Source organism: Telopea speciosissima, chromosome 4 (genome assembly GCF_018873765.1).
Source record: "Telopea speciosissima isolate NSW1024214 ecotype Mountain lineage chromosome 4, Tspe_v1, whole genome shotgun sequence".
NCBI lineage: Eukaryota > Viridiplantae > Streptophyta > Magnoliopsida > Proteales > Proteaceae > Telopea > Telopea speciosissima.
Genome location: NC_057919.1, coordinates 42,667,339 through 42,681,168, shown reverse-complemented (window position 1 = coordinate 42,681,168; position 13,830 = coordinate 42,667,339). Strand labels below are relative to the sequence as shown.

General features: G+C 42.8%; 1 protein-coding gene across 1 annotated transcript; it reads right to left on the bottom strand.

Moving 5' to 3' along the window:
• Positions 1 to 13,065: 13,065 nt before the first annotated feature.
• LOC122659309 (secreted RxLR effector protein 161-like) lies at positions 13,066 to 13,410 on the bottom strand. Its single transcript, XM_043854440.1, has one exon. It carries the CDS (start codon positions 13,408 to 13,410, stop codon positions 13,066 to 13,068), a length of 345 nt encoding a protein of 114 aa, XP_043710375.1.
• Positions 13,411 to 13,830: the final 420 nt, after the last annotated feature.

The following is a 13,830-nucleotide window of genomic DNA, read 5'->3' as shown; positions in this document are numbered from 1 at the left end:
GAAGCAACAATTGTCAACACTAGAAGTTCTCGTGGAGGTCGGAAAGGTAAACAACCTAGAGTTGTCCTAGAAGTGGAGCTGCCCAATGGGACTGATGCTCAAAATTCTGAGGCATCGGCTGCTTCATCAGAAGCACCAGCGGCTGCACAAGCTACTGCAGTAGCACCTCAGTCAAGTATGGCAGCCGGCGACGTAACTGCGTTCATGACCACGATGATGCGAACCATGCAACAACAATAAGAGTTGTTTGGTCAGATGTCTACACAATTTGTAACTATGATGCACGAACGCGCTGCCCCACCACCACCACCCAATTGACCAGTGCTATTTCCACCACCAGTACCGCAACACTTAGCGGAGAATTCCACCGCCAAGGTGATGGAATGATTTAAGAAACTCCAACCGCTTGCATTTTTGAAAATAACCTCTGAAGCAATGCAGCCGGAATGGTGGATCAGTGCCCTAGAAAAGGCATTTGAGGTACTGGAGTACGTAGATGCACAAAAGATTATTTGTGAGGGATATCAGTTGTAGAATGAAGCTGAAGCTTGGTGGAAGGCCACTAGACCTAATTTAGAAGCTGCACACCCGAATCCCACTTGGGAGCAGTTTAAAGAGGTTTTCTTCAAGAATTATTTTCCTAAAAGTTTCAAGGATAGAAAGGAAGCAGAATTCATCGCACTGGTGCAAGGGAACAAGTCGGTATTAGATTACCAACAGCATTTCAAAGATCTGTTCCATTTTGCTCCAGAGCATTTGAAAGGAGAAGTTAGTAAGGCCAAGAAATTTGAGAAGGGACTTAAGACCGAGATTGGACCAGTTTTGTCGATAATGGATATTCAGGAATTTGCCCAAATTGTTGATAAGGCAAAGACAATGGAGGATAGATTTAAAGAAAAGGAGAAGGAGAAGGTTGTGATGTCATCCGGGCTAAACAAAAGGCCAAACAATTTTCAAACCTATGGCTGGCCAAATAAGGTTTATTGAGGGACAAGCTCAGGCCCTACTTCGACTCTATATCGTAGGCCCATCGTGGGACAGAATCCATTCAGCTCCACATTCGGTCGACCTGCTCAACCTGCTACGAGTCAAGCAAAGACAGCAGCTTCGCTAGCCCAACCAGCAGCAAGTCAAGCGAGCAAAGCCTTAACACCTGGAGCCCCACCCTTCAAATGCTATTTGTGCAACAAGGAAGGGCATATGGCTAGAGATTGCAAATTGCGTGGGTACGGTAACAATTCATTTAATCAGTCCTATGCTAGGCCATTTCAGCCACGAGACAATCGGATGCAAGGGAAGGTGTACGCTCTAACCAATGAAGAAGCTGAGGCAAATCCCGACGTAATGACAGGTATGTTGCTGAACGCTACTTAACTAGGGAATAATTGGTTTATATCATATAACTTAAATTACCTACAAACCCTAGGTACCCTGAATGTCTCAACCATACCCGCATGAGTATTATTTGACTCAGGCACAACCCACTCTTTCATCTCCTCAACCTTTGCGAGTAAGATGGAAGACCAACCAAGGAACATTGGGCATAAGCTAGTAGTCAGCAAGCCAACAGGAAGCATCATAAGTTTGAAGGAGGTCTACGACCCCTGTCGAGTTGAAATTTATGGGAAGGGATTAACCGCCCGATTGATAAAAATGGAAATAAATGATTTTGACGTGATACTAAGCATGGATTGGTTGTCTGCCTATGGTGCAAACGTCTTATGTGCAAAGAAAAAGATAAGGTTTAGATTGGAAGATGGATCGGAGTTCACCTATCAAAGTGAACCAAGGAGGAAATCTAGAAGGATAACGTTGTCCGTACTTCAAGCACGGAAGTTACTAGGAGAAGGATGCCAAGGGTTCTTGGCCATTGTACTTGATATGGAGGCAAAGATAAGACCTTTGGAAGAGCTTCATATAGTCAGAGAATTTCTTGATGTATTTTTAGAAGATCTGACACAGTTGCCATCAGACCACGATATAGAGTTCACGATTGATCTGATTCCTGGTGCAGCACCAGTATCTAAGGCACCATACAGGATGGCGCCAGTCGAATTGAAAGAGTTGCAGATACAACTTCAAGATCTACTAAAGAAAGGATTTATTCGACCCAGTGTGTCACCATGGGGAGCACCTGTGTTGTTCGTGAAGAAGAAAGATGGAAGCATGCGGCTGTGTATCGACTACCGCGAGTTGAATAAGCTGACAATCAAGAATCAATATCCATTGCCGCGTATCGACGACCTTTTTGATCAGCTACAAGGAGCAAGAGTTTTCTCCAAGATTGATCTTAGGTCAGGATACCATCAACTGAAGATCAAGAGAGGTGACAACCATAAAACGGCGTTCCAAACTCGATACGGACATTATGAATTTTTAGTATTGTCGTTCGGACTAACCAATGCCCCGGCAGCATTCATGGATATGATGAATAGGGCATTCCATGACGTGCTAGATAAGTTCGTCATACTGTTCATCGACGACATTCTAGTGTACTCCAAGAGTGAGGAAGAGCACACGTAACATCTTTTATTCATGTTGCAGCGATTGCGGGAACACCAGCTCTATGCCAAATTTAGTAAGTGTGAATTTTGGCTCAATCAAATTGGTTTCCTAGGGCATATCATCACCAAAGACGGCATCAAGGTAGACCCCGGCAAGGTGAAAGCGGTACTCGAATGGGAGACTCCGAAAAATGCCACTGAGATCCGAAGTTTCTTAGGATTGGCTGATTATTACCGCCGATTTATTGAGAACTTCTCGCGTATTTCGGCACCCATGACAAAACTCACGAGGAAGGGTACTAAGTTCGAGTGGAATGAAGTGTGCGAGAAAAGCTTCCAGGAATTAAAGAACCATTTAGTGTCAGCTCCAGTTCTGACCATTCCAGATGGAACCGGAGGAATGGTAGTGTATACAGATGCATCTAGAACAGGCCTAGGTGGCGTCCTGATGTAGAAAGGTAAAGTAGTCGCATATGCCTCTAGACAATTGAAAGAACATGAGAAGAATTACCCTACTCATGATTTGGAGTTAGCAGTAGTGGTCTTCGCATTGAAAATTTGGCGACACTATCTCTACGGTGAAAAGAGTGAAATCTTTAGCGATCACAAAAGCCTGAAGTATTTCTTCACCCAGAAGGAGCTTAACATGAGACAGAGGTGGTGGTTAGAACTAGTAAAAGATTATGACTGTGAAATCCAGTACCACCCTGGCAAGGCCAATGTTGTGGCGGACGCATTAAGCAGAAAATCTCAGACTGCGTCTCTCGCATCTTTGGTCGTAAGTGAGTAACTAATGGAGGAAGCTCGTAAATTTGATTTGGAGCTCGTGATCGGGGAAGCAGCCATGCAACTAGCAGCATTGGATCTACAACCATCGATACGAGCAGAGATAATTGCGAAACAACCATTGGATCCCGAGCTGGCCAAAATAATTTGGGAAAATCAACAAGGTGTCCACAAGAACTCAGACTTTACACTGGCCCAAGATGGAGCATTGAAGTTTTGGGATAGATTGTGCGTGCCTGAGGATTTTGATGTCCAAGACCGGATTCTTAAAGAGGCGCACAGCTCACCCTATACCATCCACCCTGGGAGTATGAAGATGTATAAGGATTTGAAGAAATATTACTGGTGGATTGGAATGAAGTAGACCATAGCAATCTATGTGTCCAAGTGCCTTACCTATCAATAAATAAAAGCAGAAAGACACCGACCATATGAACTCTTGCAACCACTTCCCATACTTGAGTGGAAGTGGGAAAGAATCACTATGGATTCGTAACAAATCTACCCAACACCAGGAAGGGCATGAATGCAATTTGGGTGATCGTAGACAGACTGATAAAGGTAGCTCATTTTATACCGATTAAAATAAGTTATCTGATGGAAAAGCTTGCCCAGATATACATTGACAACATAGTCCACTTACATGGCGTGCCTGTCAGTATTGTGTCTGACAGAGATCCTCGATTTACTTTAAGGTTTTGGAGAAGTCTACAAAAGGCATTGGGATCTCAATTGAATCTCAGTACAGCTTTTCATCCGCAGACGGACGGACAGTCAGAAAGAACCATTCAGACTCTGGAAGACATGCTCCGAGCCTGTATTTTGGAGATGAACGACAGTTGGGATGCTCACATACCACTGGTGGAATTTGCATACAATAACAGTTACCACTCCACCATTGGCATGGCACCGTTCGAAGCACTCTATGGCAGGAAGTGTCGAACTTTGCTTTATTGGGATGAAGTTGGTGAGCGAAAGTATCTCGGACCTGAGATGATACAAGTAACATGCGACAAAGTGGATGTCATAAGAGAGAAGATCAAGGCAGCCCAGTCAAGACAGAAGAGTTATGCGGACAACCGAAGGAAGGATATTGAATTTGAGATCGGAGAAAAGGTGTTTCTTCGAGTGTCTCCAACCAAAGGACTGTTGCGCTTCAACAAGAAAGGCAAGTTGAGCCCAAGATTTATTGGTCCATATGAAATTCTCAATAGAGTGGGACCTGTAGCATACAGACTGGCACCACCGCCATCTTTATCAGGTGTCCAAGATGTTTTTCATGTGTCAATGCTGAGAAAATACATAAATAATCCAACACATGTATTATCAAATGAACCCAAACAATTGGACGTGGATATGACTTATGAGGAACATCCCACAGAGATATTGAACAGAAAAGAGTGTAACCTCCGAAACCGCACCGTCGCTTTCGTGAAAGTTCAATGGGGAAATAACCCAGTAGAAGAACCTTCGTGGGAACGTGAGGAAGAAATAAAGGAGAAGTATCCTCAACTCTTTGGATTACTAGGTAAGCAAATTTCGAGGGTGAAATTTTTGTAAGGTGGGGAGAAATGTCAAACCCTGCCCTCTGACTGGCTAGAATTTGACTGAAGTGCAGGAACCTCTGATCAGGCAATCAGATTCACTGTGGAGCATCGTTCCAGTGGTATGGATCAATGAGGAAACTCAGTGCATGTCCTCCTATACACCTGTGAGAAAACAACAGACCCCTGCTCTTGTACAGCTCACAGCCTGATGTATGACTTGGATCCCGGGTAATCTCTCTCCTCCTTCAAGTGGTGGGACCCACCTCTGAAAAATCATATAAAAACCCATAGTGGGCATGTGGGGACAATACCCTAACCCAGGGTCAAATCCCTGTGCTTTTCCCCTTTGAATTCTGTTGTTGGAATTCTTTAGGCGATGGCACTGGGCGATGCAGCAACACCCAGAGACATCGCCCAGTGGCTGTTTCTGAATATTTTTTATTATTTAAATTATGGGGACCACCCAACTTGACCATGGACACTCTCCAGTGATAGAGGGGACTCTGAGGGACCACCTCATATCCCTGGTTCAGTGTGGATCCCACCAGTGGACCCTGAACTGAACAGAATCAGTTCCAAAAATCAGTTTTTAAAAGAGGGGACTGTTGCTAAATAGGCCTTAGTTGGCTTTTGGCTATAAATAGGAGGCTTTTGGGTTTATTTAGAACCCTTGGCAGAACTGAATCCGAAAGAGAGAAGAGAGGAAAGAAAGGAGAGAAAGAAGAAGAAGGAGAACAAGGAAGAAGGAAGGAAGAGGGGAGGCTGCTGCCATCACCCATAGGGACTGATTTGAGCCCCTCCACTGCTGTTTTCAGGTATAAAAATTATATGTATACCTGTTGTATCTGTTCTCCTCTTTCATTCTCTGCATTTCCTCAACCCTGGGCAGCCCAGACAAGGTAGGGTTTGCCCAGTCTTGGTCTAGATCAGCCATGTAGACCTTGTGCATGGTAGATCTGGGCACTTTATTAAAAATCAATATTCTGATGTGCTGCTCCCTTGGCCGAAATCCAACTGTGCATGCATGTACTACCCAGACCCCTCTTCTGGCTACTGGATTGAAGCCCAGAATGCAAGCCAGGGCTGCAGAGACCGAACCCTAGGTGGTTGCAGCCCTGGAACCTTGTTTTGCATTCATTTCCAGCCTTGAATGTGGCTGAATCCCAAGTTTTTAGATTTACAAAACCCTGAACACTATTTACCAGGGTTATTTGGGCAGCCAAATTCAGCCTGATGGTGGATTTGTCGAGTGATCAGCCTATGGCAAATGGTAGACCACCACTAGGGCTACCCAACCACCCCAACATGCAGAGGATCCATTGGACCCTTAGCCCTACAAAGCCCAGCCTAGGAAGCTCAGCCCTGCTGTAGATTGCAGGCACTAGGCGATGCACTGGGCGATGCAGCAAGGCTCTGAGACATCGCCTAGTGAAGGAATCTTTTGATACAAAAGGGCAGAATTATAATTTCCTATGGGATTTGATCCTTGGACACTATGGGATTTGGGAAATGATAAAAATGACCTTCCTTCACATCTGCCCATATGTGAAAATTGGCTGGAACCCTAAGTGGGCCCCACAGGCAACTGTGCCTTGCTGTGCTTGACCATACTGCACTGTTCCGAGTTGGACAGCAGTATGTTGTAATGTAAAATATATTGTGGACCAAATCTGACTTAGAGGCAGGTGTGGGCACTGTAAATGATCAAATTGCCCCTGTGCCCTAGGCACTGGCCCATGCACCGGGACATGATCTAAGACCCAGTGCAAGGCCTGGTGTTTCCAAATGAGACCAACCAAACCCCGGGTCAACCCAATAAGATAAGGTAACCCTAGGACACCAGTGTGGGGCCAATAACTGAATAAAACATTATTTGATTTTTATGTGTAGGACCTGATCCTGCGCTTGTGGACAACAATTAGACAACAGCTGGAATTGAATCTGTGACTGAGTACCTAGAGCCACGTACTGGTGAGTGAATAATACTATCGTATGAGCAAATGTAATTATGTTCTGATGCCGGCTATTAATAATTGAATCTTGTCTGTTGTGCTATTTACATACTTATAATCAAAGTTACTCAAATCACTGCATAATGACTGTCGTCGATCAACACTGTGAAATGACTATGATGATTGTGATTTTTAGAACAGATGTCGTACTCGGCTTGGAAATGAGGCCTGCGGTAGCTCGTACTATGAATGTGGTTGACACTGCTTGACTCATACTATACCATATAGACATGGGGCTAGAGTTTCATCACCCGTGCTATGAACCTTTGCCAATAGGGGTTAAGGTGCTGGATGCCTGGGAAGCAATTATCAGGGAGTGAATAGGATCGGAACATCGAAAGGTGCAATTATCAGAACACCGGAAGGTGCATAGATTCAGAACACCTATATGGTGCATGAGGGAAGAAATGGTTGTTTACCAGGATAATCACAGAGGGCTGGTAGGGTTGACCTAGGAAGGGATGCTGGAGCCGACTGGTTTTCTCCGACAACCTCATGAGTGTATCGCGGGAAGAGGTAACCAAGCCTACACCAGGGATACATGCATTGGGATTGTAGTAGCACAGACCAGACTTAGTTGTAATGACAGGTGACTAATAATAAAACTGGACTAACACGTCATGTAGATCATGTGAATCTGTGGATTGTGGTTGTATATGCATGTATGATGAATGTTATTTGTTCACGAGCTCAGTGGGGCTCACACTCTGTTATATGTTGCTTTATTCTTAGATGATCTTGCAAGTGGATGCCACTGTGGCATGGCGGGCTATCTCGAGGAGGAGAGTCCTGGTGTATATGATGATGCTGGTATGGACCCCGACGGAGGTCATACCGATTCTGCGTACTTTCTTGGTGGTCGTGGATGAAGACCGTTGAGGAGTGCTTCTGATGTTTTGTGCTGGGAACTCCTTTTTGATTTGTTAGGAGGTTTCCTGTTTTGACCGTGGATCAGTTTTAGTTAGTGCTTTTGTTTTTCTTTCTTTCTTTTGGGGTTGGGTGTCCTAACCCTTTATATAATCATGTATGTAGTACTTAACTTATCAGTTTTTTTTCTTTTCTTTGGTTGTGGGTTATGTGTGCCAGGGAAATGTTCGAACATGACTTATTATGTATATATCAACACCATTTCTCGTATCGCTATGCTTCCATTTATTTATTCTAAACTATAGTTGTTCTGCATTACTCTGATCTTACTTGTGGTTAAGATGTGGATATTGGTTCATGAATGTAAGCACTGCTTCTAGATCCATGGGATTTGGCGGATTGCGATTGTGCAATTTGGGTCACCTACCCAATCCTCCTAGGGGGTGGTTTGGGGTGTGACAATCCACCCCGGAAGTACGAAGATGTATAAGGAGTTGAAGAAGTATTACTAGTGGATGGGAATGAAGGAGACCATAGCAATATACGTGTCCAAGTGTCTCACCTGTCAACAGATATAGGCAGAGAAACACCGACTGTATGGATTATTGCAGCCACGTCCTATACCTGAGTGGAAGTGGGAAAGGATCACTATGGATTTCGTGATAAATCTGCCCAACACCAGGAGGGGTATGAATGCGATTTGGGTGATCGTAGACAGACTGACAAAGGCAGCTCACTTCGTACCAATCAAGATAAGTTATTCTATGGAGAAGCTTGCCCAGTTATATATAGAAAATATAGTCCGCTTACACGGCGTGCCTATCAGTATTGTGTCTGACAGAGATCCTCGGTTTACCTCAAGGTTTTGGTGGAGTTTACAAAAGGCATTGGGATCTCAACTGAATCTTAGTACAGCTTTCCATCCACCGACAAATGGACAGTTAGAAAGAACCATTCAAACTCTGGAGGATATGCTCTAAGCCTGTGTTTTGGAAATGAACAATAGTTGGGATGCTCACATACCTCTGGTGGAATTTGCATACAATAATAGCTACCACTCTACCATTGGCATGGCACCATTCGAAGCTCTTTATGGATGAAAGTGTCAAACTCCGCTATATTGGGATGAAGTTGGCGTACGAAAATATCTCAGACCTACGATGATACAAGCGACTTGCGACAAGGTGGATGTTATAAGAGAAAAGATCAAGGTAGCCTAGTCAAGACAAAAAAGTTATGCGGATAATCGAAGGAAGGACATTGAATTCAAAATCGAAGAAAAAGTATTCCTTCGAGTGTCTCCAACTAAAGGATTGTTACGTTTCAACAAGAAGGGCAAGTTGAGCCCAAGATTCATCGGTCCTTATGAAATTCTTAATAAAGTGGGACCCATAGTATACCGACTGGCACTACCACCATCTTTGTCAGGCGTCCATGATGTTTTCCATGTGTCAATGCTGAGGAAGTACATTAACAACCTGACACATGTACTATCAACTGAACCTGAACAGTTGGATGTGGATATGACCTACGAAGAGCAACCTACGGAGATATTGGACAGAAAGGAGCATAACCTCCATAACTGCATAGTCACCTTTGTAAAGGTTCGATGGGGAAACAACCCGATGGAAGAAGGTTCATGGGAACGTGAAAAAGAAATGAAACCACATCAGAGAGATTATCCAGTAGGGTGACGTGAATAACTCCAAAGTGGACACAACTGAAAATGTGTCTGATGCCATGACATAGGGTTTGTCTCCTGGAGTATTTGAGAAACGCATGGAGAGCATGGGTTTAAAATGTATGGGGAATTGGCTTTGATGTACAAGTGGGAGATTGTTGGACTTGTGTGTCCATCAAACCCGGTTTGGTCTGGTTCAATCCGGTTTTAATTTGTATTGAACTTTTATACATTTTAGTTTGATATTATCACATATGATTTTTTGAGTATTATGTGTCCATAAGTTTTACTTAAAATGGTAGTCACGACTAGGGTTTGGGCTGGGCACCCTTATCATATGGTTGTCGCATTGGGTATTCCTAGACATGTGATGTCAGGGTACGAATGCGAGTACTCACATGTTTGATGTGTATATTGGCAAAGAATCTATTTTGTCGATTCCCTTGTGTATTACTGCCAGATGTAGGAAGGGATAGACATGTGTCACCGACACCCTTTGCCTAAGGGAACCCTATCACTGCAAAATATGATCGCATTCTTTGGTTCATCAATGACTGAGACTCAAGCGAGTCAAAGCTGGTGTTCTGGGAATGCGTGAACACTTTGTGAGTGAAGGAGTTACTCAACATGGTCACCACTGCCTGATTGGGGAACACCAAGATTAAGACTGTCTGTGTGTGGTCGGATCGAAATCTAGATCCAGTGCCATTTTGGAAATGGTACTGCAAAAATCTATTTCAAATGAAATAATAGATTATATATGATTATTTGAACAAAGTGTTTTATCGAGTTTTATGAGACCCGATCAGATGCACAGACACTCTTATATGGACATGTACTATGGATTGGGTTTTGGCAGTACAAGTGTACATGTTCTAGATTCCATAATGATTGTGCTGATTAGTGGGGGGGTTGTACATGATAATTGTTATCATGTAAGGAGTTATTTGGAATTTGCAAACCATTCCCTATTAGATTCTGCTTCTTCACCATTTAGAAGCACTTTAAGTTTAAACAGAATTGCCAAACAAAGAGAGAGAGAGTCAGATTCTCACAGGGATTAATCTTTATCCATTCAAGGTTTTTAATTAAACCCTGGCATTATAAAAGGGGACCAGAAAACACAGAGGGGGCATGCTCCACATTTTCTGCCTGGCCCCCTCTAGCCTGCATTTTGGTCTCTCTCTCTCTCCCTCTTGTGATCACCCTCTTGTGATCTCTCTTCTTCTTCTTTTAGTTTCTCTCTACTGCAATTGAGAGTTAGGGTTTGAGAAACCCAGATCTGTGCTTGAAGAACTGGAGAGCATCTAGGATTGGCTTAAAGAACCTTAGTAGCACCATTGGAGGTTCAGATCTGTTTACTTGGAGCGGTCATTGGAGGAAGAACCATTGTCTATTGGAGGAGCAACACTTGAAGCTCACCAGGTTAGCAATTCTTCATGAGTTTCTCTAGTTTTAATTATTGATTATTCATGGGATGCGAAAGAAACCCGAATCGATTTATTTTCGCTGCGCATTTGGGTATGGGATGATCCCTCTTTCCATGTGATGGACTAGAGATGAATTTTCTCCATCTGTTTTGGGTTCCATAATTGCATGGGACACAAAATAGAAGGGCAGGGCATTGGTTTGTCAGACCAAACCCTAATTGGGATGCACTAGGGTTCCCATGGGTGACCATGGGAAACCCTAAAATTTAAATAGGGTGCCCATGGGCGACCATGGGCTAATCCAGGGCGTGCAATACCCTAATTGGTTTATAATTAGTTTCCCTAGGGAAGCATGGCTTGATCCCATGGACCATAGTTTGGCCTACATTTAGAACAGTAACAAGGGTAACACCTTCCTCCTATCAAATATAGTGGAGTAGTTCCTTTTTAACTTCTGCAGACTGCAACTCCTTCCTCTTCAAATCTGGACAGTTGCAGTAGCTTGAAGGTCGTCAATATATTCTATAGCACAGTAGCAGCATCCTTCAAATCTCTTGGCAACAAGCTTCATTAGACCTTAATAAATACGGACCAAATCTAATTTGAGAAATAAAGTGGTAGTTTTGCATTTAGATTCTCATTGCATAGTGGAACCAACGACTATGGCTTCAATAGTATTCAACAACGTAACCAGTAGCAGCACCTCTCGATCAAGCTTCTCTCTTGAATACCAGTATGATGCCTTCTAACAGAACCATGACAACAACCACCATAATTCTCAGATCTTCTTTCAGTTCTGCCACTTCACATACTCCCAAACATCTGCTCTATTCCTCACTCTTTTCTTTCACAATTCTCATGCACTAGAATAGATTACCTTTTTGCGTACTGCAACCCCTCTTTTTATATGAACATAGATAGGCAGCTTAGCTTTTGCGAGAGAAAAAAAAACTTTAGAGTTTCCTTTCTATGTGCAAACTTGGGCCGCAAGGTTATTCTAATTTTGGAAACCTTGATTTAAAAGAATCAAATCCTTTCTCTAACTGTATCGGATCTGTATTAGAGAATAAGAAGAGTCCAATACGATAGCGACTTCTATTTTTGCATGTATAGGATTCCAATCCTAATGCAACTTCTTCTCCTTTTTATTTTCTTACTTCCATAAAATAGATTATATCCAATCCATGCAAGAGAGAGTTTCTAATTTCGTGGAACATCTTGCCCATCATACCAGCTGTCATATAGGAATTCTAAAATCTGCTGCCTTCTCCTTTTTTTTATTTTTTTTTAAACTAACTCAACAGCTATGCAATCTGTTGTCCACGCATAAGATTGATCTCCAACACCTGTTGAATTTATGTACATGAAGAATCCTTGAAGGGCATGTGACTGCTTCTCTTTTACCCCTTTTTTTTATTTAATGATAATGCATTGCTTCTGTTATACACTGTATCAGGGCATCATACGGCAGTAGCTATGTTTATATTCAACTAATGTGCAAGTGCTGCTGACATCACCATTCCACTTGAGCTATCATCAATCCACTAGGCATATAAAGAGTCTGTGAACTAAAATCAGAATTGGTTTGGTTCAAACTGAGCCACTTAGAAATTGAACCAATACACTTGGTCCTCAATTTAACCAGTCCATTAAATGTACCGTACCAATTAAATGCAGACATTTTGGCAATGTTGACACCAATTACAATACATGTGTTGCAAATATGTTGCTCAACACATAGATAACAAACTCCCCCTTTGGAATTGGTGGCAACACATACAACTTTAAACATCACATATTGCCAAAACTCCCCCTAGCTGAGATAACTTGAAGTTGCATCTCTCCCCCTTTGTCAACAATTTCAAAGAGAAGATTCATTCCTTGGGAAATAGCTTCGTTGGGCTCCACCTTCACCAACTGAAGTGGAGGAGCAAAAAGGTCAAGCAATAAGCTCGAGCTCCCCCTTTCCCATGCGCCTAAGCGCCTCAATGCTAGGGAAGGATAACCACACCCAATTTCTAATGAAGATACTCAAAGGCATCCTTGGGTAATGGTTTGGTGAATATATTGGCAACTTGCTCCTTAGTAAGAACAAAACTAACTGAACAGCACCGTCATAACCTTCTCTCGTAGGAAATGATAACGAATGGAAATATGTTTCATACGAGAATGCATGATAGGATTTTTTGAGATATTTATGGCACTTGTATTATCACAAAATATTGAAATGGGTCATACCTACTCAACACATAGATCCTTCATCATTTGTAGCATCCACAAGATCAATGTACAACATGATGTCGCCGCTATGTACTCTGCCTCTGCCCTTGATAGAGATACCGAATCTTGCTTCTTATTGTGCCACGTAACTAGACTATTGCCTAAGTAGAAAGCTCCACCACTTGTACTCTTACGATCATCTACACTGCCTGCCCAGTCTGCATCTGAGTATGCAGTGAGTATGAAGCCACTCCCCCTGAGGTACCATAAACCATACTCCATGGTCCCTCTAAGATATCGGAATATCCGTTTAACCGCTGCAACATGTGACTCCTTTGGATTGGCTTGATAGCGTGTAACCATGCATACAGCTTGCAAGATATCTGGTCATGATGCACTCAGGTACAATAAACTCCTGATCATTGATCTGTACATTGTCTGATCAACTGGAGGTGACTCATCATCCTTGCTCAACTTGCATCCTATCACCATAGGTGTACTCACCAGCTTACAAACATCATGAATTTCTTGAGTGTCTCTTTCACATACTTGATTTGAGAAATGAATATGCCATCTTTTATCTGACGAATCTACAAACCAAGAAAATAAGATAACTCACCGATCATGGACATCTCGAACTCTATTTTCATTCTTTTGGCAAAGTCCTTACACAACTCCTTCATGTGACCTCCAAAAATGATGTCGTCAACGTAGACTACCACAACTATCTAACTGTTGTTCTCAGACTTGATGTGGAGATTACTATCCATGAACCCTTTCTTG

What these genes read in the sequence shown, in the direction of transcription:
- LOC122659309 (XM_043854440.1), bottom strand. Translation starts at nt 13,410, where the DNA reads ATGGTTACACGCTATCAAGCCAATCCAAAGGAGTCACATGTTGCAGCG.